The sequence below is a fragment of the Myotis lucifugus genome, unplaced genomic scaffold (genome assembly GCF_000147115.1).
Source record: "Myotis lucifugus unplaced genomic scaffold, Myoluc2.0 scaffold_114, whole genome shotgun sequence".
NCBI lineage: Eukaryota > Metazoa > Chordata > Mammalia > Chiroptera > Vespertilionidae > Myotis > Myotis lucifugus.
In genome coordinates, this window is record NW_005871162.1 from 2,781,852 (window position 1) to 2,808,166 (window position 26,315).

The 26,315-nt window shown below is 34.9% G+C and overlaps 1 protein-coding gene across 1 annotated transcript in view; it reads right to left on the reverse strand.

The window, feature by feature from the left end:
- RIMS2 (regulating synaptic membrane exocytosis 2) overlaps positions 1 to 26,315 on the reverse strand; it is a 234,954-nt gene that overhangs the window by 136,809 nt on the left and 71,830 nt on the right. Inside the window, exons 14-17 of the mRNA XM_023757794.1 lie at positions 17,708 to 17,773; positions 5,332 to 5,511; positions 4,337 to 4,446; positions 3,498 to 3,530 (exon numbers count right to left, since the gene is read on the reverse strand). Coding sequence (XP_023613562.1) covers positions 3,498 to 3,530; positions 4,337 to 4,446; positions 5,332 to 5,511; positions 17,708 to 17,773 — 389 coding nt within the window. The remainder of the gene's footprint in view (positions 1 to 3,497; positions 3,531 to 4,336; positions 4,447 to 5,331; positions 5,512 to 17,707; positions 17,774 to 26,315) is intronic.

Consider the following 26,315-nt stretch of genomic DNA (forward strand, 5'->3'; position numbering starts at 1 on the left):
GAGGAGGCGAAGACTTCAATGTACCTCTGCTCAGTGTAACACAAGGTAAAATGTAGCATTTCAGTAGGTACTCAATTGACATTTTTTAATAAATAAATGAACTGAATGTAAAGCTGGGGTAAAAGATAAGTGCAAATCATGGTCAGAAGCACTGCCTATAATTTTAGTTTGATGAAACATTAGGATAATGTTCAAATGGGTGAATTAAGTATTCAGTTAAATTACCTAGATAGCTTATATAATATCTCTCCATTTAAAATTAGGTAATTTACTTTAAAATTAGTACTGGGAAACAATCTGTTCTTTCTTGTACACTTATGAATTTAGAAATGCAAAGTCAGACTTCTAGAACACCCAGGTATTTAGTTTACACACAGACAGACCTGCCTTGACCTCGACTCCCTGCTCCTCTCCCCCCTGCTCTTCCACTTGCCCAGTTTCTTCATTAACTTCTGCTTTTGTAAAAGTAAAAAAAAAAAAAAAGACCAGATATATATATTTGTTACTCTTAAGTAAAACAAAACATTTCAAATTATTCATGATATATTAGTGATTATTAAAAGACTAAGATTATTTTAAACAAGTTTCTGACATGTTATGTAAGCAAATAAGTATACCTGTAATAAATGATCAATCTCCTTTTATAATCACTTTGATTTGTAAAGAGAAATTGTGGCCCCTAAAATATTAGCAATGGTGATAACTGTGTAAAAATTTGTCTATTGACTTGAAGCATTCTTATAAAAATAAAATTATATAACTTTTCTTCTAGAGAAAAAATATGAGATTATAAACTCTTTTATTTTTACAAAATGCCACTATATCAAAGTTAGGGGAAAGTAAAAATATATTAGTAATGCCTTACAGTTGTTTATTACACTGTACTTTCATTATATTGTTTCTATTTTTTCTGGTTCTCAGACAAAGGGATGATTAATGCTATACTACCATCAAGATGAAGATATATATGGAGAAATATAGATGTACACACACATATATATATATGTATATATGTATATACATATATATATATATGGTTTTAAATTAATTTCATTAATACACTGAAATATAACAACCAAAATAAAAAAGAATTAAATTAAGACTTGCTAATTCTTTAGGTGCTGAACAGGATTACAAAATAAAAATGTCATTACTTTTATTCCAAAAGAATGCAATTAAATGATAACTTCTTATAACTTTTTAGAGAGAATCCAAACATAATTTGATTGACTATCAGTTGATACTCTATTTTCCGTTATGTCCCTTTTACTTCAGTTAGGAGTTGAAGATCTAAAGAGATATATATCTCCTTTAAAGCTAACGAAAATCACACAACATGTATCTACTGGTCTTTATATCAACATTTATAAAAACACTGTTAAAACCATTCATACTTTTAAGCAAAATAAACCAAACAAAAACCTGTTTATTTGAAACTGGAAAGAATAAGGGAGGTTTTAGCTCTCCTCTCTTATTTATAAAAATGGAAAAGCCATCAAAATTTGCCGAAACCGGTTTGGCTCAGTGGATAGAGCGTCGGCCTGCGGACTGAAGGGTCCCAGGTTCGATTCCGGTCAAGGGCATGTACCTGGGTTGCGGGCACATCCCCAGTAGGAGATGTGCAGGAGGCGGCTGATCGATGTTTCTCTCTCATCGATGTTTCTGACTCTCTCTCTCCCTTCCTCTCTGTAAAAAACCAATAAAATATATTAAAAAAAATAAAAATAAAAAAATAAAATAAAAATAAAAAAAATGGAAAAGCCACAATCAGGGACATTAAAGGAAAACTGTGGTTTTAAAAAATGATATAGGGCAGAAAACAGATAATAAATAGAATGTTTGCTGAGAAGCCCATTAGAAATTTCCTCTGCCCTGACCAGGTAGCTCAGTTGGTTAGGGCATCATTCCAGTACGCCAAGGGTGTGGGTTCGATCCCGGGTCAGGGCACATATAAGAATCAACCAATGAACGCATGGAAGTGGAACAGCAAAGCACTCTTCCCTGTTTATTTCCTTCCTTCCTTTCTTCCCTCCCTTTTCCTTCCTTTCTTCCCTTTTCTTCTTCTCTCTCTAAAATCAATCAATAAATTTAAAAAAAAATTTTTAAACTTCATCAATCCTGATTTGCAGTATCAGCTCCATCTCAGTTTTCTGGTATACTGTATTTATTATTTAAAAGAATGTAGCTATTCATATTTTAATATTTGATTGCTATAAAATATATTAAATTTACAAAAAAAAGTCACATGAACTATGTTTCTGGCTTCATATGTCATCAAATAGCATCAAAATTCTATCTTGGAATGACAAAAATTCTATACATATTATAGAACTTTCCTTATGGAAAGTACTTTTAAAACGATATACCCCATTCTTATGCAAATAATTGAGAAGTATAGAAATTCTGCTGAAATCTTTTATCAGGCTGCATAACAGACCATTTAGTCACAAAAGCAGTGAGTTGTTAAAAATTATGGCACAAAGTAAACACAAATAACCACAAAATGAAAGCTGATAAGTCACCCAACTACAACAAGAACAAGTCATATAGGGCAATGAAAGTATTGCTGCCCAAAGGCAATGCAGTTGAGAATTCATTACAAGTAGGTTATGGAATCTGAATCTGAATCTAAGTATGTAGAGAATAACAAGATTATTGTAGTGGTGCGTTATACACTATTTGAAGTAGTTGTTCAGTAAGTTGTTCAGTTTTTATATAAACATTTCATGCATTCATTCAACAAATATTGATTAAGGGACTACAATGTGCCAGGCATTACTCTATGTGCTGGAGATTATTCAGTAAATAAAACCATTAATTCTTTAAAGTTACAAAGTCATTTTCAGAATTGTCTAATTAGCAGAGAAATGTTTTATTGTCCTAGTAAATGCATGACACGTCATATATCATGACTCAGTATATTCTCTTGAGTCATAATGTACTGTGACAATAAACCTGCAGATATTTAACTTGGCTATACTGTAAGCAGTCTTGCTACAACATGAAATATGATGGAAGAAATGCAAACCACAAACATTATCTAATTCAACAAAGTCCTCTTCTAGAAAGCCAAATTTAATAATTAAAGAGCACCATCAATACAGAATGAAATGAGGATGAGAACTACAACTAGACTAGGTGTACATCCTCAATGACATAAACACAGACTGCAATTGACACCTTTGGTTGAAGTCTTGCACACAACAGAATTCTGCTTAAAAGGCAAAGTAAATTTTTTAAAAAGAGGAAATTTTATCTTGCCGTTTAAAAGAAGTTAAACTCTTTGCAGTCTTCCTTGACTGGATCAAAAAATTTAACTCCTGGTCATCATTTCTACGTAAAACGCCAAATACTTTACCAGAAATCACATAACAAAATAATTTCACATAAAGGTCTATACAACGGAAGGGCATCAATTGCAGTTGGGTTTATTTTTTGCTTACAAAGCCCCCCAAAAAGGCTGTCAGCACAAAACAAACCCTCCTTTATGTACAGACCTTCACAAGGTTCTATCTCCTTGACTCCATTGTCTGGGAAAAACAAAATAAAAACAAAACAAAGAAGGGAACCAAAGCACAGGGGTTAAAAACAACAGAAATTTCCAAAGGTACAGAATGCATCATCAATTAAAGAAAAGTAAAATGGTGACTTAATTTTTTTTTGGTACAGCGCATCCAGTTACCATATAAAGGGACCATTTACAAAATAACAATAAAAATTATTATATTCTATCTTCCCATGCTTTTAGAGGTCCTTTAACCAAGAATTTATAGATTGGGGGAGGAGGGGTATGTTTACCTGTGTGTGAGCAAGTAATGCCTCTTAGGCAAAAATTTGAAAGTATTAAAAAATACGTATTAAAAATATCAGTACAACATGCATCTTTCTTTGCATATTCATGATTACCTTTTTCTGGTACTCCAGTTTTGAGAAGGATCACCATTGTTGTGCATCAGCTAACCAGTCCTTTGCAGTATGTGAAAATTGATTTGGCTAGTTACTAATAAACTTTATGTAACTATCAACAATTACATAAACTTAGCTGTAGCAAAGATATATCATCTAACTGCTTGTTAAACAAGAGCATTACATTTACTTCTTAAAATGCATTAATTCAAATTTGTAAAATGTGCCAGAGCAGTAATAGTAGGTTATTTTATCTGCAAATAGTACACATTTTAAATGGAAAATATATAATATGTAATTACTAGCAAATGCAGCTAAGGCATTCAATTAACCAAAGAAGAAAACTAAGGAAAGTAGAACAAAAAAAATCTTGATTCACCTTAGCTTCCATGTGCATTTCCTATATGACACAATTAGAAATAAAACTTACTTCTCTCCAGGGTTCCCTTTGGTGGAAGTTGTGGAAGTTGCCGGCCCCTTCGTCCTGCCACTGGAGTGCTTGATGGGCTTGTTTGGACAGACCCAGTACGAGGATGAGACCTACGAAATACACATTAATATTCACTTTCAATATAATGAGTTAAATACTTTTAATACATTTGCTTCACATGATAGCTGTATAAATGCAATTTTAAAAGAGGTTTAGCTGCTGATTAAAAGGTTAGGAAAGTAAGACACAATATGGATATTGGAATGATTATCTAAACAGCCAAAGATGTTTAAACTTTTGTGTTATATGTGTACATACACAGATACATGCACGGAGAATCCTACAGTAAAAGCCGTGGGATTATTCATGTAAATTCATACAAAAGTAAGAGGAGAATTCTGCAGCTCAGAATAATAAAAGGTAATGTCTTACATTTCTTTCTACCAGATTTCAAACTCTTCACTCTAACCTCTCTCCCTTGATACAAAGAGCTTTTTACTCAGGCTTATAATAGATAACACTTCATTAGAAAATACCTGATGAAACTACAAATAAAACCCTGCACAATTCAACATTCAGCTAAAGAAGGTAATGGGTAATACATGATATTAGTATTGATAGAAAGAAACTAAAAAATCTAGTTTTGTCACTATGATGACTATTCCAACAGTGATGTCTAATGAAGACAAACAATTTCTCATTGTGTAGGAGGACATGGTAGTCATGAGGTGCGTCATGTGGGGATGTACCCAGGACTACTGATAAATGAGAAATCACAAAACAAATGCAGTCAGGACAGTTCAACGTTTTACAATGGTAGCCACACACTATTATATCCGCTGAATATAAATAGTGTGCTTACACTGAAAAGGTTAGTATTGACTGTTATTAGTGATCAGCCAAGGATGATAGAAGAGACCAGTTAGCGGCTGGGAAAATAAAATGGTGTGCTGGTGGGGCAAAGGGGAAGTTAGTCTGATGGATTGATCTTTCACCTCGATAAGGCAGGTGAAGGAGGGGCAGATCTTCCGGTCATTAATGAAGGCATCGACCTCATGAGGTTTGTGTCGGGACGCTCAGTGGATCTGGAGCGGGCGGTGGTCCGCTCTAGGACGGGCCGCTGTTCTGTTGATCTGGATCTGTGATAGGGCTGTCTATCTGCTGCTTCACAATCCCTGAAACGTTAGTCAAAAAGCAGCTCAGTCGATCTTTAGTGCCTTTCTGCTATTTGGTTATGATGCATCAAATTGATTTTGAAAAAAAAAGTAATTGTTTAAAATCACTGCGTATGTAAGAAAAAAAATTCTCTTCCCCAACATACTCTGAGCAAATTCTCACTAAATTTTTAAGATTTCCGAAGGAACCCAAATCTGCCTTAAATAGCTATTCCCAGTGAAGATAAATAGGAGTTGGTCAGTAATGTTCAAAGACAAACAAAACTGCCTGCTTTGCGAAGTGAATTCCCTTTGGAATATGTGAAATATGTAAAGTATCTACTTTAAAAGAATTCAATAAATTTTTCTAACATTTTCAAAAGAGTGGGGGGAACCATATAAGCACTATTCTCAGTAAACCCCTAAGGCTGTTTATTACACCAAATAAGATATGAAAAGATTTTCAACACAATCATAGTGTACTGATACACCTGAACATTCAAATAGAAGGATCCAGATGTTCTAAGAAAACAGAGCTACTTTGCAGTCTGTAGCCATATTTAACCATGGTCTACAAGAAAAACCACTCGATAGAAAACTGGTGAATCAGCCAACCTCTGACATCTATCTCAGTGCAATTCAGTGATGCCAACCAATACAATTCAGAATGGGTATGAACTGATTGAAATAATAATGGTTCTGAAACAATGTGATCACTTTGACCACAAATAAATTAACATCAAGTCCTGATCCTTGCTGAGAGGAATCTACCATTGTTGATTTCTTTTTTTAGCCCTGGAGTCTATCATAATGCTTTTATATCTAACATGTGGCCAATGAATGTTTTCTAATGCAAACCCCATTTTCAGTGAGCCAACCCTAAAAATACTAACTTTGACTCTAGAACTCTAAATAATACATAATCTAAAATACACTGCAAATCAAACTATTACCTCCCCATCTAGTTGTAACCACAGAAATGGTAATGCTTATATATTATAAACTAGAGGCCTGATGCACGAAGATTCGTGCAAGAATGGGCGTTCCTTCCCCTGGCTGCTGGCACCGCCTTCACTCCAGCCCGGAGATGGCTTCCCGCCTTCCCACGCTGCTCAGAGGCCCTGAGAGGCTGGGGTGGTGCAGAACGCCTGCGTCATTGCCATGGCGACGACGCAAGTGTCCTGTCCCCCAACCACTGGCACCTGCGTATGCAAATTAACCCACCATCTTTGTTGGGTTAATTTGCATACTCACTCCTGATTGGCTGGTGGGCAGCACAAAGGTAAAGTCAATTTGCATCTTTCTCTTTTATTAGTGTAGATGGAAAAGCAAGAATTAGTCTCCCTCATGACCAATGTATCAAGGATGTCCACTTTACCTATAAATTCTCTGTCTTATTTTTTGTAAAGAAATGCAAACAATTTAAAATTAAATAAGAAAGAACACAATTTCCCATATGTAATTAATTATATGACATACAATTTCAGATCAACAGATTAAATAACATTGTAGGAAGTGAATACTGGGTTTATTCTACAATGTATCTTATTATTATCTGACACTTTTATTCAAGGGTAATATATAAGTCAAATAGTTTTTAAATATTTTGAAGTCCATGTACCATAATATGATTTATTTCCTACATATTTTTATATGTGTATCCAGAAAATGCCAAAAAGCTGAGATTAAATACATATACAATATTCAATTACTTGTCAAAAAGAGGGAAAAAGGCAACATGGTAGTTTAAAAACTCATAATTCTATTTTTATTCTTAAAAAATAACTATTTTAGAGAAAACACTTCTTTTAGAAATAAATATGCTCAATAATTTGTTAGATTATTGGTGTACATACCTATGAATATATTTATCACAATAGATAACCAGAATCAAAGGGATATACATTCTTAGATTCCTTAAAAACCTATTTTAGACAGTATCAATATTTATATTATTTTCACATTTCCTAAGTTAATAATTGAACTATCTCATTATAAAACATATAGTAACAAAACTTAGTAGAATATCTATGACTACCCAAACAGAAATTCAGGCTATTTAATTTATTCATACAAAATTTGATTTATTCTGATTCTATCAAGCAATTTTTCCAAGTGAAAAGTGAAATGTTAAGATATACACACCTTCACTTCTTTGACACTATATTTTTAATAACTGGAATATATCATTGTGAGTGAAATCCAGGGAATCATTTGAATTGTGTTGCTATGTTCTTTGTCCTTTAAATGGTTCTGCTATTTATAAAGCAAATGGGTCACTCCTTAGGAAATATCCCTTAAAAATATATCTTTTTAGTGAAAAAGTTGTTTGAAGACTATAATCAGTTTTAAATTTTACTTACATTGTCTCTTCATTTCATAAATAATATAAGTTATATGATTTCCATTGTGTGAAATGGAAAATCTGTTAAAAAGTAAAACATGAAAAGAACCACAGATGGAGGCAGAGATTCCTGAAATGCTCCACCACAGTAAGTAGAATGGAAAGCTGCCATATTTTAAATTTTGATTACACAACAGAAGGTCAAGGTAACTTCTGCTCCCACGATAGGTCTTATTAGATAAGAACTAAGTAATTGCTGAGAGCATCGAAAGCAGCCAAGCCTAAGTCTCATGAAACGCCCAGTCTCATAGCAGGTTTTTTAGGTGATTGAAATTTAAAGCTTGACAACCTACACTTAGTCAATTTTCATTTTAATGTAACATAAATAATTAATTCTGAATACAGAGTAGCAACTGAGATGTGGGAAATAATGGAAAACCATTTACAATGCATAAAACATTTTAGTGCCTATTTGGGTTTCTTAACTTGGGGTCTGTATTTCAATGTAAGTAATTTCCTTTGCAACCCTACTTGTGTGCTTTATTTTACTTTATGCATTTTATATATTTTTATTTTTATTGATTTTAGAGAGGAAGGGAGAGGGAGAGAGAGACCGAAACATCAATGATGAGAGAGAATCATTGACTGACTCTCTCCTGCACGTCCCCTACTAGGGATCGAGCCTGCAACCTGGGCATGTGCCCTTGACCAGAATCGAACTGGGACCTTTCAGTCCACAGGCTGATGCTCTATCCACTGAGCCAAACCGGCTAGGGCTTACTTTATGCATTTTAAAACATTATTCAAAAAAGGTGGCCATAGGTTTTACAAGATTGCCAAAGGTTTAGAACCACATAAAAATTTAAATCTTTCTTAGGTAAATAATTTGTTGTCTTTCAGAAAGTGATTTAATATATGTCATGGTTCTATCCTTTAAATAAATTGGTTATATTTTCTAATATATGTTTTAAATAGTTCACTTTTTATACATGTCATTTACCTGGATAGATTGCTGCTCTGCCCTATGTAGTGGTTGCTATTCCAAAATGCAAGCATTTGGAGAGGACACAGTTGAATAGCCGTCTGCACACAGAGCTAACTCACATTGACTGACAGTATTGTAACAAGAGCCAGTAATTGTTACACCCAGCTTTGAAAGCATATACTAGCACACGATGCTATTGAGATGAGGATTTCTAAAGAAAAAGTAATTTTATAATCATCCAGTGAAACTGCCATTTTCAGTCATTTTTCCTCTCCGTATAGTTGCTCTTAAAAGATTTTTTTTAAAAAAAATTCCAGGTATCTGCCACAGCTTCCTGCTTATTTCACCAGTTTTGCTACTTATTTATCCTATTTTAAATCAAGTACAAGAAATTTATGCAGTATAGCAGGAAGAATAGGCCACAGAACATTCTTTCCATAACCACTAGTATCAACCATCACAATGATACAACTCCAAATCAACATAAGCTCAATGCAGAGTATCTCTCTCGATATGATAGAATACAAATACTACTCAAAAATTTAAAACAACCAGCACAATGCAAATTTTCAAAGTAATAACTCAGATATGTCAGTGAAAACTGTCCTAAAATATAACTCAGACCCTGCAGTCTATGCTTAAATCAGTCTTATTTCATGTTTATATTGTAAAGATGCCCTAGTAAACCTAACAGGATTTCTTAAAAAATAAACCTTGTAAAAAAGTAAAGCTGTTTGCCCTAGCTGGTTTGGCTCAGTGGATAGAGCATCGGCCTGTGGACTAAAGGGTCCCAGGTTCGATTCCAGCCAAGGACACATGCCTGGGTTGTGGGCTCAATCCCCCCCCCCCCCCGCCCCAAGTAGGGGGCGGGCAGGAGGCAGCCAATCAATGATTCTCTCTCATCATTGATGTTTCTATCTCTCTATCCCTCTCCCCTCCTCTCTGAAATCAATAAAAATATATATTTTTTTAAAAAGTAAAGCTGTTTAGGAATTAGTTTTTATTTTTATAAAGAAATTATTTCTGCCAGAACTGGTTTGGCTCAGTGGATAGAGCATCAGCCTGTGGACTCAAGGGTCCCAGGTTCGATTCTGGTCAAGGGCATGTACCTTGGTTGCGGGCACATCCCCAGTGGGGAGCGTGCAGGAGGCAGCTGATTGATGTTTCTCTCTCATCGATGTTTCTAACTCTCTATCCCTCTCTCTTCCTCTCTGTAAAAAATCAATAAAATATATTTAAAAAAGAAAAGAAATTATTTCTTTCCAAAGCTGAAATATTTAAAAAATTATGTCTCTCTGGGGGCAAGGAGTATAATCTCAGGCTTGGTGTAAGACATGCCTCCCTATACCCACACTGTGTAACACAGGAAACTGATTCACACAACAGAAGCATTATACCTTTGATAAAATAGCTTAAATGTCTAGAGATTTTCTGAACATGAGCTGCATAGTATAAGAAATAAATACATAATAACATTTTTAAACGAAAAAAAATTTTTTTAAATGAGACATTTTAGGGTAATTAATGTAACATATATAGGTATAATGTAACAAATAATTTAAAGTAATCCTATGGCTCAACTGTATAATTTTCATGTTCATCATAATGTAAGAGGTAAAAGTTTAACTTTTAAAAAAACTCTAGCTTATATTAGTTTAGCATTGCTTTCAAAGTTAAAGAAATGGCAAGACACAAAACACTCACCATGGAAATCATGGTAAATAAGTACTGTGTACAAAAAGGAACATTTTATTATTTTGGTGGAAGATAGATTAATTTATCCTTGAGAATGACAGCATTTCTCCATAGGGCATTTCCGTACAGTTAAACATAAATTATGTATTTTGTTAAAAGTAATTAAGCTTATTAAAAATAACAGCAATGTCTAGAGTCAGCCACGTTAATAACAATCTAAAATGGGAAAATGTCAATAAAACATATGATGAGAGACAGCAAGACAGCTTTAATTTAAAAAACGTTTTACTATTACCCATAGGCATGAATTATCATCAAAAAGAGAAGTGTCTCATGTCTAGAGAAGTATACTGGAAACAGCAAGAAGAAAAGGTTAAAAAAAAAAGAAAAGGTTAAATATCCTAATTTCCTCAAGAATAATAGGATTAAATATAATAATGTATTATTTATATGCACACAGAGAAACATAAAAGATGTAAATACCTTGAGAATATTTTGAGTATCTTATTAAGTATTTATAACTTTTGTTAATTTTTACTTCAAAAAAAAAACAATATCCCACCAGAAACAAAACCATGAATAAGCAGGATTATTTACTTAGCAACAATTAAAATGCAGCAAATTAATACATCTTTAAAATATATAATTTCAAAATCCTGAGAGAAAATATAATTACCAACTTCTATCTATAAGATTTTTATTTTACTAAATAAATTGTTTCCATTTTCAATGGATGGTAAAGTTTAATAACATTTGTCAATTGTAAGAAATTCAAGATATTCTACCAAGGATTTGGCCCTGTTTTCCCTTCCTAGATCCTTAAAAATTCCATAAAATACCAAACATTTTAAAGATGTAGATCAAAGGACTGAATTATGCATTGTTTTTCTTTATAAGAATAAATGTGATGAGGCATGGTCCTCACATTAGAATATCTGAGTGTTATGTTCAACAGTTTCACAGATCAACTTTTTTTTAAAATATATTTTATTGATTTTTTTACAGAGAGGAAGGGAGAGGGATAGAGAGTCAGAAACATCGATCAGCTGCCTCCTGCACACTCCCTACTGGGGATGTGCCTGCAACCAAAGTACATGCCCTTGACCGGAATCGAACCTGGGACCCTTGAGTCCGCAGGCTGATGCTCTATCCACTAAGCCAAACCAGTTAGGGCTCACTGATCAACTTTGAACAATTCTTTAGCCTTCTATTTGCTTTGCTAGCTTTACACTGATAGTGGAATGGGTATAGTGCAAATTCCCCATACACAGTACTGCCTGCTGCCCTTAGCTGTCACTTCATAATATCAGACCAAATCACACACATAGTATACAAAGGTAGCTATCTGAGGGTCATATAATACACACACACACACACACACACACACACACACACACATTTTCAGGCATAAATACTATCTGCGTTAGTCACTACTGATTACATGATACCTAACAGTCAACAAAAAATTACTAGAATCACCAGAAATCAAGAAAAATAAGGCACACTGTCAAGAGGCCAAGCAATCAACAGAGTCAGGCTCAGAGATGACACATGTTGTAATAACAGATAGGGATTTAAAATAAGCATGATTGATGTTAAAGATATAGAGGAAAGATGGAACACACACACACACACACACACACACACACACACACACACACACAGCTGCAGAAATTTCAGCAGAGACACGAAACCATAAGAGAGTCAAATAGGAGGCCTGTGGTGAAGACAAGGTGCTGCAAGGTCCTTGCAGCGTGGGCGGTGGGTGGGCTGGAGGCAACTGAAGAGCAGCACTTGGAGGACACGATGAAGATCCATCCACTATTGGAGGTCTGTGTCCTGTGCAGAGATTCACAAGGACTCAATCTGGGCTGCAGTGGGATCCTGGGGTGATATCTGCTAGAGCCCAGCAGGCAGCTAAGCTAACCTCTGACCCCGCTGATATGCCTGTGGTGTGTCTAGAATGAGATAATGAAAATATTATCATCCAGAAACGCAGAGACATCGTGGTAGCAGGGCACAAAATGGCCTCTTGAGGTCTCCTATCAGTTCTCACCAGCCTCACATAGGGATTTGATGCTACCTACGCTCATTATCTAAAAGAGCTGTTAAAGTTGGAGCAGTTTAGGCCAATCATTTAATATGCGTTGGGCACTTTTTCATTAATTTTAGATAAGTCCACAGTGTCAAAAAGTAGCTTATCAAAATATTAGTAAGAAACGTTATGTTCTGAGACAGCAGACCTAGATCACTTTGTATGTTGAATTTTTTGTCTTCAATATAAATCTGATTGGAAGAAAAAAATGTCAAATGGAAATGCTAGGAACGGCAGAAAAAGGAATACAGCAATACGTTAGTTTGCAAATTAGCTTGGAGTCATTTTATGGAGATCTAAAATGCCCAGTTAATAAGTTTAAACATTTCATTTAATTAAATGAAAATTAAATCCATTTAATTTTCTATTAGAGTGACCAAAAGCTTCTGAACAAAAGTAAATTTTAAGTAATTAATTATGAAGAAGAATTCAGCCATAGCATATAGAATGAGTTATAGTAGGAAAAGGCTGACATTTAGTAAGAGGGAAAGGAATGGATGATAACTATAAATCACAATGTACAAAATATACAATATACAGTATTCGAACATACACGTTATAAAGAATTATAGAAACAAAATTTCAGGGTCAGACAGAATCTCAGAAGTCATGTAAACCAATATTTCATTGTAAAAATAAGCCAACTATGGCTCACAGAAACTTAGACAAAGTTACACAATTGGATGTTTTCTGAGCTAGAACTTGAATTGAGCTTTCTTAATTCTAAAGCCTGTAAACTTCTTTGGTAGCAAAAATGTGTGGTTTTTTTTCTCTTAACCCTTTGTATGCCATAAGTGTCTATAGACGCAAGCAAATTGCTTTCTTAAATTAAATTCAAAATATCATGGCGTGTGGGGATGGTTTCCGTTTTGTGACAGTTAACTGTCAATGAATGCTGACAAATTACCCTATGAATTAAATGTAGAAATGAATAAGCCAAAGAAAAAACCTGAAATTCCCAGCCTCCAAAAGAAAATGATCTATTACCAGAAATAGAAGAATTCTTGAGAGGGAATGATAGTAACTCGAATGTCAATTTTAGAGAGAAAGTAATTTGCAAAGTAATTGTACAGTATTAATATTTCACTATTTGTTGACTAAGTAGTTATTTCAATACTATTTATAATACCCAGGCACTCTACTAGGTATTAGAAGTTTTGGTCAAAGCTATAGCAATGATAGGATATAGGAAAACATATGGTCACAAAGTTGAGGACATGAGAAGTAGAGAAGGAGATAAGAACAGTCAAGGGGTAGAATGAGAATCAGAATAGTACTTCATTAGAGAAACAGAAGAAAAAGAAGAAGGAATTAGCTCTGTTGGTATGGCTTAGTTGGTTGGAGTATTACCCTGTACACTAAAAGGTCATGGGTTTGATTCCCAGTCAGGACACATATCCAGGTTATGGGCTTGATCCCTGGTGGGGGTGCATGCAGGAGGCAGCTGATCAATACTTATCTCTCATACTGAAGTTTCTCTCCTTCTCCAAGACACAAAATGAAAGAGAGAGGGAGAGGGACAGGGAAGAGGAGGAGGAGGAGGAGGAGGAGGAGGAGGGATTCTAATTCTAAATTTTTATATGTAGCCTAAACTTCTTTAAAGCTTTCAAGATATTTATTTCACTCCTTTGATTCCTCTTTTAAAACCTCCAACTCCACCTTTGTTAAGGTAGCACATGCACCCAGTTACCCAAGCTATGAACCTGGGAGTGTTTCTTGACTCTCTGCTCCCCCTCAACACCCAAATCCTTTTATTTACCCAGTATTATAAATTTTAATTGATTAAATCTCTTGTCTCTCTGTATCTCCATTGACTATCTTACCTAGTTCAGGCCCTCAAAGAGTTTCTGTTGTCCTAGACCCGTGATCGGCAAACTGCGGCTCGTAAGCCACATGCGGCTCTTTGGCCCCTTGAGTATGGCTCTTTCACAAAATACCAACTTCTGCACATGGACCACGAAATTTCAATCGCACTGTACGTGCGCGCCCGCACGTGGCATTTTGTGGAAGAGCCACACTCAAGGGGCCAAAGAGCCGCATATGGCTCGCGAGCCGCATTTTGCCGAGCCGGTTTGCCGACCACTGTCCTAGACCATGGCAAATATCCCAATACATACTTTTCTTTTCTATAACTTTTACTTCCAAATCAACCATCCACAGAGTCTCTAGAGTATTATTCCACAGTGAATATATTGTAGCCATCCCCTAATTAAAACTCCTCAAAGAACCCGTATATGTAAGCAAGTAAAGAAAGTGGAGACTAATAGGGAAAGCTTAAGGGTCAAGAGGGAAGAGTTCCTCTATTAACATAAAAGAACTGATGAGGTAGAAGTAACTCAACGAAAGAATGAAAAAGAACCATGTGGAGTTCCGGTCCAAGAGTGGAGTATCTGAATTAAGATTTCAAAGGCAGAACAATTTGAAGTGACCATAAGACTCAGAGTATGGTCATGGTGGTGACAGACTGAAGTAGAAATGGAGGTAAAGTCCACTCCCTCGTATTTGAAACAGTCAAAGAAGTAAGTGGGTGCTGAAAAGATCATTCAGATGAATTCTAACATCAAAGTGATGAAGGAGACTAAAGCCAGGCGCTAAAAAATTCAGTAATTAAAATAGCATAACCAAGAGATCAACAGATGATACCAACATGGAAGGGCAATGGGCGGTTGTGCTCAGTTGCATTACATATAAAGGTACAGAAGTTTAAAACAAGAAGCATAGACTGTTATGGTAATATATGTAGGAGAACGGGGAGATGATTAGATACGCTTTCATATCTTCAGTAATCCCAGGATCTCAGTGCACTAAGACGGGGTCAGAGGAATTGAGTAACTCGGAAAGTCAGCAGAGTGAAAACAAATGATCCAAGTCCCTTTTTTTTAAAAAAAAAGCAAAGTAAAGGAATGTAAAATGAAAAATTCAGTATCGCTTTTCTTACTTCTGTGGAAGAGGCACACAAATGTAACAGGCAAGGAGCCAGAAGATGCAAGGTGTATAAGCATATACTCTGGTTCTCAGTTTGGGTAGTAGATTTGTGGTTGTTCATTTCATTATGTTTTGAAATGTGCACACATTCTTTTCTAGGTATCAGACTGATAATGATAAAAGGTAATACTTTCAAAAGCAACGAAAGAACTTCAATCTTACAAAATCTACCCAATCTGTCTTATGCATAGACTCACAGATTTGAATAATTTAAATGACAGCAAACCTTACAGTAAGCTATTTGAAAACTTGTTTTTTAAAACTGATTTTCCTATCTGTGTTTTACTTTAATGCAAATATTAATGATATTGTGTTTTCTGACACAAACCAAATCATGGCACACAAAAAACAATTCAGAAATGCATCCTTCAAAATAGGCCAGCTAGGTTGAGAATTGTTAAGTATTGTGAAATTAATAACCAACCAAGAAATGATCAAGAACTGATTCTATCCATGTTGATTTATTGAACGAATAAGTAATATGAGGCAGACAATCTATGTATTGATAATTAAAATTAGGAAAATATAGAATGTAAAAAATATGGTGCATGGTTTTAACTTACAGTGAAATGAAGATACCAGAGTAAGTGGAATAAGCCTATAATCAGTAATGTCTCATTCATGTCACCTACCTTAAGAAAGGTCTTGGTTAATTATGAGGACAGTTATGTAACCACATTTCCATATATTTTTAAGATAAATGTATAACCATTGCAACCAAAAAATAGTCTAAATGTTACATACAGCAATATTAAAATAAAAGATATAACAACAAATTAAGAATTATTTAGTATTAAAGCAAAATAAAAGGGACTGAGAAAATGCTAAGAAAATTAAATATAGTAATAATCCCTATAATATAATAAACTGAAAGGCATTCAATTTTAATTACATTTACTAAAAGACATCACAAAACTTGAACTATTAGGAATATATTATTAATGGTATCTTTTATGTTTCCTTCCACATTTATCGACATCATTTCAATCCTTAGAAATTTACTCATTATTTTTCAATAATTTTTATTAACTCTTTATCTAAATTATTATTAACTATTTTACTAACTCTTTTTTTAAAAAATATATTTTATTGATTTTTTACAGAGAAGAAGGGAGAGGGATAGAGAGCCAGAAACATCGATGAGAGAGATCGATCAGCTGCCTCCTGCACGTCCCCCAGTGGGGATGTGCCCGCAACCATGGTACATGCCCTTGACCGGAATCGAACCTAGGACCCCTGAGTCCGCAGGCCGATGCTCTATCCACTGACCCAAACCGGTTCGGCCTAACTCTTGATTAACTAAATTAATAGGATAAAAGTGGTCACACATAACTCAAATCACTTTGAAATGATAGAACACAGCATCTAATTCCTTATCTAAACTAGCTGAACCCACCATATTATCATTGTCATTCTCTTCTCTGCCTATAGGACCTCAAAATGTTCTCAAATCCCTAAAGCTACATATAGGCCTTCTTTCCCTTCTTTTCCTACTTAATCCTCCCTTCTGTTAAATGCCATGTAATTGATATTTCCCTCCAATGTAAGGAGAATGGTGGTAGATGAGAAATGAACAAAGATTTCCCCACTGACCCAGTATTCTCCATAGATCTAAAATAATCTACAAGATGACCAAGGAGCAGATTACAGCCACCTTTGACAAGGTAACCATAAACCAATCAGTTCATCCTCAGCACTTCAGGACTGACTCCTCCACTGTTGGAAGCAGGTTGTTGAGATATGTACAAATCAACCAGTGCTGTCTAAATACCTAATTATGAACTCTGTTGAGGAAGGTGAGCAGCCAAATGTAATTAAACTGTATTCGATCCTTCTAGGAAATCAAGAATTAATTGTAGTTCTTGGAAAACTAAAATTTTAGAATCATCAAAGATATGATCCTAACTCATTAAAAGGAAGCAGCGTTTTTGACATGTTACTACAATCAAAGAGTTTATATTGCTCTATTTTCTATTATTTTATAAGGATGATGTACCCATATTTCATTATAACCATACGTATACATAAAACAGAAGTAGAAATGAATTATATCATATTAATAGACAGGCACATGCAATTCTATGAACAGACTCAATTGTAAGAAAAAGTATACCTGCCATCCCTGTGATGACGTTCAAGGGTCTGACTGTATCTGGAGCGAGGTAGAGTAAGAAAGTGACTGCAAGCGTGGCAGAAACAAGAACATAAATGAGACTCAGGAAAGAAATGAAAAGGTATAGTTTAATTTAAAAAGTGAGATTAAAAAAAGGTAAGCAGATAGTAAGCAAAGCAAATGGAAATTGTTGCTGGAAAGCTTGCTCTTTCCACCCAATCTCCATGTGGTATGCCAGCGATAAAGGTTAAAATATTCTAAATATTCTAAAATAAATAATATTCCAAATAAATCATATTCCAAAATAAATTCTTGTCAGTTACTACTCAAACATCTTCAGCACAATCTGTAAAATGTTACACAATATAGATGCTTTCCAATTTTTTAGGAGGAAAGGTGAGGAGAGAAAAATAATAAAATAACCAGAAAGCTCAGAAGAAAATAATAAAAGAGGCGAATTTTAATACTTGCGCATACTCAGGAGATTTTATAAGGCAATTATTTCTTCTTCAACCATTAATAACTTAAAAGGCTTTCTTTATAAATTCAATTTGGTAAAGAACAAACTGATTCAAATCATTTCTGATTAACTGTATTTATTAAATTTATTGGATACTATCCATTTTTCCATTCGTTATTTTTATTATGTTTATTGCATGCTGTTGGCTCTGCTGTATTCCATGCCTCATGTCCACCACAGTCATCAAAGCAGCACACGGACCTTTCAGCCCTCTGTGATTCTCTTCTTTGCACTAATTGAAAAATTTCCTATTTTCTTAAAACCTTTATTGCTATTTTCTTAAAACACTTAATTTTGGCAGATGATCACTGCCTTTCAGTAAAAAATAGAAACCAACCTTGAACTCTCTCAACTTCCATTCTTCTACCTCTAAATATAGAGCAAACATATATTTATATTTTCACTTGTCCTTTTCTTCTTCACCAAAGGAAGAAATTCCTCTACTTGTAATTCTACTTCCCACATGACCTTGCCTCATTCATTATTGTCTACTAGAGGCTCGGTGCACAGATTCGTGCACGGGTGGGGTCCCTCAGCCTGGCCTGCACCCACTTGCCCACTCGCCCACTCTCAACCCAGGACCCTGAGGGATGTAGCAGTGCCGAAGTGGCAGGTGGCTGGGGAGGAGCCCCAGCTGGGGCCGGGCGCAGTCCCACTGCTGCTCATCCTGGCCCTGCTGCGCCTGCCACAACCCCTCAGTAGCGCTGCCTGCCGTGGAGACAGGAGCGGCTCCCATCACCGTCACCGCAGCTGCGCTCGCCTGCAGTGAGCCTGGCTTCTCACTGAGTGGAGCTCCCGCTGTGGGAGTGCACTGACCACCAGGGGGCAGCTCCTGTGTTGAGCATCTGTCCCCTGGTAGTCAGTGTGCCTCATAGTGACCAGTCGACCAGTTGCTTAGGCTTTTATATATATAGATTACATTCCTCAAGTGCACTTAATCCTAAAAATAAAAGCTTAACTGAACTTGCCTTCCTTACAAGCCATTGCATCTCTGTGACTTTCCTTGACTTTTTCCTCTACAATTCTCTTGAAGTTATCCTGTGAATGTTACCTTTGAAATTCTAGAAAAATCCTTTAATCTTTTCTTAATCTTCATCATACTGCATGTGTCTATGGTATTAGATAGACATTGATTTTCAACCTCTATTTCTTGACACTCCTCTCTTGGTTTCTCAACACTATTTTTCTGGCTATAAAAATCATATCTATTTAACACTTAACTATGTGCCAAGTATTCCATTACACTTTGTCTATTTTATCCCATTTACTTATTATAAAAACTCTTTGAGGTGGGTTCTAGTATTCCAAGCGACAGAGACACTGAGCTATGAGTGCTTGCCCATAGCCATATGGTAAGTAGCAGGACTGGGTTTCAAGCTCAGGGCTTCCTTAATCTAAAATTCAGGATCTTAACATTTGTACATATGGCTTGGTCTCTTGCTTCTTTATTAATTTCATCTACTAGATTCCCTTTTCTGTATTCTTAGGTGCAGTGATTTCCCAAGATTTAATCCTTGATCCTCCTTATAGTCCAAAAAATTCTCTATATCAGCGGTTCTCAACCTGTGGGTCGAGACCCCTTTGGGGGTCGAACGACCCTTTCACAGGGGTCACCTAAGAAAACACATATATAATTACATGTTGTTTTTGTGATTAATCACTATGCTTTAATTATGCTCAATTTGTAACAATGAAAATACATCCTGCATATCAGATATGTACATTACGATTCATAACAGTAGCAAAATTACCGTTATGAAGTAGCAACGAAAATAATTTTATGGTTGGGGGTCACCACAACATGAGGAACTGTATAAAAGGGTTGCAGCATTAGGAAGGTTGAGAACCACTGCTCTGTATAATATTACTTGTTCTTATGGTGCAAACTCTAGCTTTAGCCTTAATTTTTCTTTGGGTTTCACAACGCATTTCCTACGGCCTTCTGGGCTCTTCACACGGCTGCTTGAATGTCCTGCAGACTCTTCAGAAAAACACATGCTAATTGTGAGGCTTGACCAAGTCATTTGCATATTCGGGCATCTGGTGCTACATCTGTGAAATGACAGGCCTCGAGCAGTAGCTTTCAAATTTTCTAACAAAATGTTAAGTTAAACCAATAGATATATATAAATGCAGTAAGATCAGAATGACTGTGGGTATAGAGAAAATGAGACCTAGATCCTTTCCTTTCCGCTTCATCCTTACCTACAACAGATGCCTCTTCAGAAGCTGGGACTCCAAGATCTCTAAAGGCCCTGTTCCTCGTCTTGTAATCCCAGTTTCAACTAAGAATTTAAATATTTATTTAATAAACCAAGTTTTAAAATCTCAGAATTTAAATCCTACACCTTTCTTATTGTCCACATTCAACTGATTAGCTATAAACCTTGCTGGTTTAACTCAGATTTATGCCTCCTCTTCCATTTTTCTGCCACTACTTTAAATCAGGGTTACTCTGTCTATTAAAATAACCTTCTAGTAGGTCTCCCTTCCTTCAGACTCCAACCCTCTCCTGATCCAATCCATTCTCCATCCTGTCTAGAGAAGTATATTTCAAATTATGTAAGTACCTTGCTCAAAATCCTTCAATGGCTTTCCACATCGTAAAACAAGTACATATTCCTTAAAATGGCATGCAAATGGAGTTCTAAACTACTCTGAACCTTCATCTCCTATTACTACTCACCTCCTGTACCACAACTTTTTACTGAGGTGCACCAGGCTACCTGAGATTCTCTAAATACAAGCCATGCTTTTCTGATGGCAAGATTTTGTTCATGCTCACGTCACTCTGCCAAGAATGTCCATTGTACCCTCTGTGTCCTCTACATTAACTTTCAAAATTCTAATCAATTGTTAAAGTCCAACTTCTTTTTAAAACTTTTCCAATAGACCTAAGGAAGTAATTTTCTTTCCAATCTGTTGCAATATTATGATTCTGCCTCACAGTCCTCTATTCTTTATAATTAGTTGGCATACTATATATTATATATATATACTATATATTGTATATGCCAACAAATTGCTGGTATACATTAGATTTTTTTTAGAGTAATGAAAATGTGAGTAATTCAAAGCTTGTTAAAATTTTCAAATTCATAGAACATATATATCATCCTCTAATTTCTAATAGATTCCTAGAAGAACCTTATAATTGATTTTGACTCTATGTCAAAGGAAACATTAAGCAAGAACCACCTTCATCAAGCATCAGTTATTTTATTTTCCCTTTCAGTGTTGGTTAATTTTAATGCATCAACTTAACTATCCAAGAGGTGCCAATATGAAACATTATTCCTGGGTGTGTTGTAAGGCTGCTTGCAGATGAGATTAGCATTTGAATCATGGACCGAGTAGACTGCCTCAATGTGGGTGGGCATCCTGCAATCTGGTGAGGGTCTGAATAGAATAGAGGGAGGAAGAAAGAGGAATTCCTCCTCCTTTTCCTGCTTCACTTTTGAATGGGACGTCTCCTATCTCTCTGGCCCCCAGCATGGGGTTTACACCATCACCTCCCTGGTTATCAACCTCAGACGTGGACTCAATTACACCACAATTCCATGTGTCTCTGCTTTCAGAGAGCAGATTGTGGAACATTCCAGCCTCCATAATCATGTGAGCCAATTCCTCACTATCTGTCTGTCTGTCTATTTATCTATCCTACTGGTTCTGTTTTTCTGGAAAACCCTTACTCTATGCTTTTCTATAGTCATGTTATACCTCTTAACCTAATGCTGTCATAAGATCCCCTTGAGATTCTGCTGAAAATTGTAAAATGCACCTGTGAATATTATACTAAATTAACCATACTGTTTCAATAAGCGCCCTAAAAATCCACCAAGATCCTGAGATGCATCCAAGGTCTTTTGCTGCATCCACTTGGTACAAATAAAAAAACATTTTGTTCCCACTGCTCTATTAAGCCGTGCTTATTTTTCTTCAAAAATTAATAGATATTGTAAAATCTAAGCAATAAGTACTGTCTTGAATATACATGAGTTAAACAAATAAAGTAAGTTACATGAAAAATGTCATTAATCCCATCTGTTCCAAATTTCTAAAAAATTGAGCAGGAAAGTAATTTATTGTAGAAGAAATAAACAAAAACCTGAAAAATTACCTAATTTTAAAAAGCAAAAAATGAAATTACACATTCTAAAATCATGATTAAAATATTACTATTCAAATAGTGAACTGACCTAGATCACTGATTCAATATCTAGACACTCTTTGATTCTTAAGTAATACAATCTTTAAAGACTTAACAAAGTCATATTTATAATAAAGTACCCTTCTAATATATTAAATTAGCCCAGTTATACCCTTTTAGAATCCACCAGACACACAAAAAGGATTGCAAAGTGAGAATATAAGCTATAACACCCTTAAGTAACTAACAGCCTTGGTTTTTTTAAAGCTAAGTTTCCAACAATCTCAATTTAATACAAAACTCTCTGCTTGTCTATAATATTGTTAATGCTTTGCTACTCCATAGTTCCTAAAATATACTCAGTATGATTTAACTATGTTAAAATGTGTTCCTTAAATGTAATACATAAAATGTTGCACTGTTTTTGTAAAATGAATTCTCTTTTCATTTACTTTCTCTATATTATCAAACTTTCAGAGATGTGTTTCACCTCATAGTTGATAACTAAAAGGGCCCTAACGGCTCGAAGTAGGTATGGGTTTGACACTTTCTGCCAGCTCGTTGCCTAATAAAAAACTGAGAAGTGGCTCAAGAGTGTCAGGAATCTCAGAGACCCATATAGGAGGGTATTTTTCTTCTTAAAATATAAATGTGTTAATTGAAGTTTATGAATTAACATATCTGTTAATTATAGTTCTTTCTTATAATGCTAAAAGTATTTAAAAAAATTCTGAGAGGTCCTACATTAAATTACAGTGGTTGGGAGTAAGAGAAAGAGAGAAGAGTATTTAGCCCATTAACAGCTGTGGGCCTACTAAGAGACTGCTTACGTTCCTGACCGTATGCTGGAGCTTTGAATCAACGTCTCTGGCCACCACCAGAAGTCACAGCATCCTGCTTATGCCTGAACTTTCAGGACTGTTTCCCACAACCCATCAAAAGCAGTAAATATCACTTCCTTACTGACTGTGCGCCTATCCTAGAACTGCCCCACTCCACTTCTTCCCACCCCTTTATCTGTAGCCAATGTAAGTTCTTTCAAGACAACTTTCACCCTTCTTCTTCAAAACATAAAACCATCTGTTAATTCCAGGACGGCGAATGTGTTTGTTTTTTCTACCTAGACATGCTGCTGCTAGCTTGGACTTCACACTGCAGGACCTAGTCCGTTTCTGGATAGCATTTGGCTCAGTAAACCTTTTCTTTCAGAGATTTTGGCCATCAAAGTTTTTTGTTTGTTTAACTCCATGTACCCAAAATATTCTGGCCTCTGGATAAATAAAATTCTTACTGCAGGATATCACTGACGTGTTACAGAAATATTATCTAGTACTCCATACTTATTCTAATAGTAAATTAAGTCATATAAACAGATAAGCTCTTAAAATAATTTCTAACACTAAAGCTACATAGTTTTCCCCAGGAAAAGTATGTTCTTAGTTGTAGCAGTTAACACTAATTTACCATAGAAGCAATGATACAAAAAGTAATAGGGGATAGAGAGGTAGATGAAAGGTGCCCTTTGCAATTCATCATTTCAGCTAATACCCCTGCACTCAAGTCTCTAAATTATTCGTAAAGAACTTATTTTCTTTTCAAAACAAAATAGAATTTTGACTAAGGACAAAAGAGTAAGAGGTGCCGAGCACTAAAGATCAAATCAAATTTTGATATATGATTTTTATGTTACCTATATATCTCCTTCTTATACCACTTAAGTTTAACCAGATGCTATAAATGAATGTCAAATAGCATCATTTCTCATATGGGTGTAAAAGCCATTATCTTCCTGCATAACTTTCCAACACATCCCCAAGTCCTTCATCCTTCGTACGCACATGTGTGTTCTGCCCTGGATCTCTGTTCTTGTTCTCACCTGGATAAACGTGCTCATTTTTCAAGGTCCAACACATGCCCTACATTCTCTACGTAGCTTTTTAAAAAACATATGAATTGACTGATTTCCCTTTTTTCTGCTTAATCGATAAGCCCATAAAAATGTAAATTATTTGAAAGACAAAAGATCCTTTAAACATGCTAAGGGGTAAGGCACATTTTCCGAGTATATACTATGCAACTGGAGGCATTGTGTCATCCAGTGGGCACAACAACCTGGTACAATTGGTACTACTATTATAGTTATATAGATGAGTTAATTTCCCCAAAGATACATGGTTAGCAAGTGTAAAAAGCCTAAATTCAAACCCAATGCCTTTTGGTTTCAAATACCATGACAAAGTATTCAATAAAACACTGTCCTAGTCCACTGCATCAACTCTTACTGACAAGAACGGTTAACACACCGTGCAAAATACCTAAATTTACTTACTATTTCAAAGGGAATTTTCTTTTAGACTTTTGATTGCCCCGATAAAATGCTGTTGATGAGTATTCACTGTAAGAGTTCTAGAGTACTCTTACCAATTAAATAATACATAAAAATTACAATGTTTTTACATTCATTCTATTAGAACCCATTTTTTAATATTATGATAGAGTACATGAATACTGTAGTTTTGATTCCTTGTGTTAATAAATAATGGTTTCACAGATAACTCAAAAATAATATATTACAAATGGTTTTATAGTCCTACTTGAATAACATTCTATTTTACTTATTTCAAAAAGGATTTAAAACAGCTCATAATTAACAGTAATTATGATCTAGTAATAATATATGGCACTCCAAGAGAGTAATAAAACCACATAGATCAATTTCTCCAATCCTTTGAATTAGTTGAAAATTTTTGCTAAACTAGAAGACTCTTAAAGTTATAAAGGGCCATTTGCCTTAAAATATTACTAAAATATTATATGTTTGCATGATAGTGACACCTTTTGTGTGTGAGTATAATTCTAGAGGCTAATTTTATTCCATCCTTCTTTGCAAGACTTAGACCATATTGTCTTCAGAGAAAATATCAAGTCCATTTTTAATTATAAGAAGAACTTAACATAAACTTGAAGGATTTCTAGTCATTTCAGACTTTTTTGTCCCCTCATTTCCTTACATTTTCAATAAACAATGAGTTTGAATCACGGAAACATTCTAGAAATGTTTATTTGTAATAATAGTGTTGAGAAACTAATCAATATAGTTTCCAGAAATAATCAAACACATTAAAATTTTATTATATGACAAAAGTAATCATTCACACACCCTCATAGGACTCCTTCTAACTCCTAATCATGCCAAGATAGTTTATCTTTCATTCACTCTTATTGTACTTATAAACATAAATTTTTATAGGTAGCATACCTATAGTTACACCTAAAGACCTAAAAAACTATGAAAAAGTCAAACAAATAAAAGTAATATACTACACTAACTTTCATTCAACACTGATAAAGACTTTAATTTAATAACTTCTTAATTTCTTCTTAGGTCTCAGACTCAAAAGCCAATACTTGCTTTACTCTATTAAAGAAAACATGTGCTAAAAAACAATGAAATTACAAGCATGAATTGAATATATAACCCTGTATGTAGACATAACAAATTTATGGATATTGACAGATACAGCTCATATTAGTTGATTTAAATCCCCCAAGTATTTCTACTAAAATTAGTTTGGGATGCATACAAAAGGACTTCTGAGTTCCCTTGTTATTTTATCGCAACATTCTTTGAATGGTAAATTACGTTTTCTTTTCTTATTTCAAAGCCATTTGATAGTTTGGGGAAAATATCATAGCATTTTTTATTTTATAAACAACAAACCATGAATTAGAGTTAATCAATTTGCCTAATTAAAAAATGAGTAGTAATTAATGTATGTATTAATTGATTCCAAGTATGTCACATTTAATAGAGCAAATTCAGAGAATTCTTCCAAGTACAGCAATCAACAGCATGATTCTTTACGATGCTTAAAAAGTTTGCTAAAGCCATGAGGAAGAACCTCTTCATGAATCAGTTTTTGTGTTTCCTAAACAAA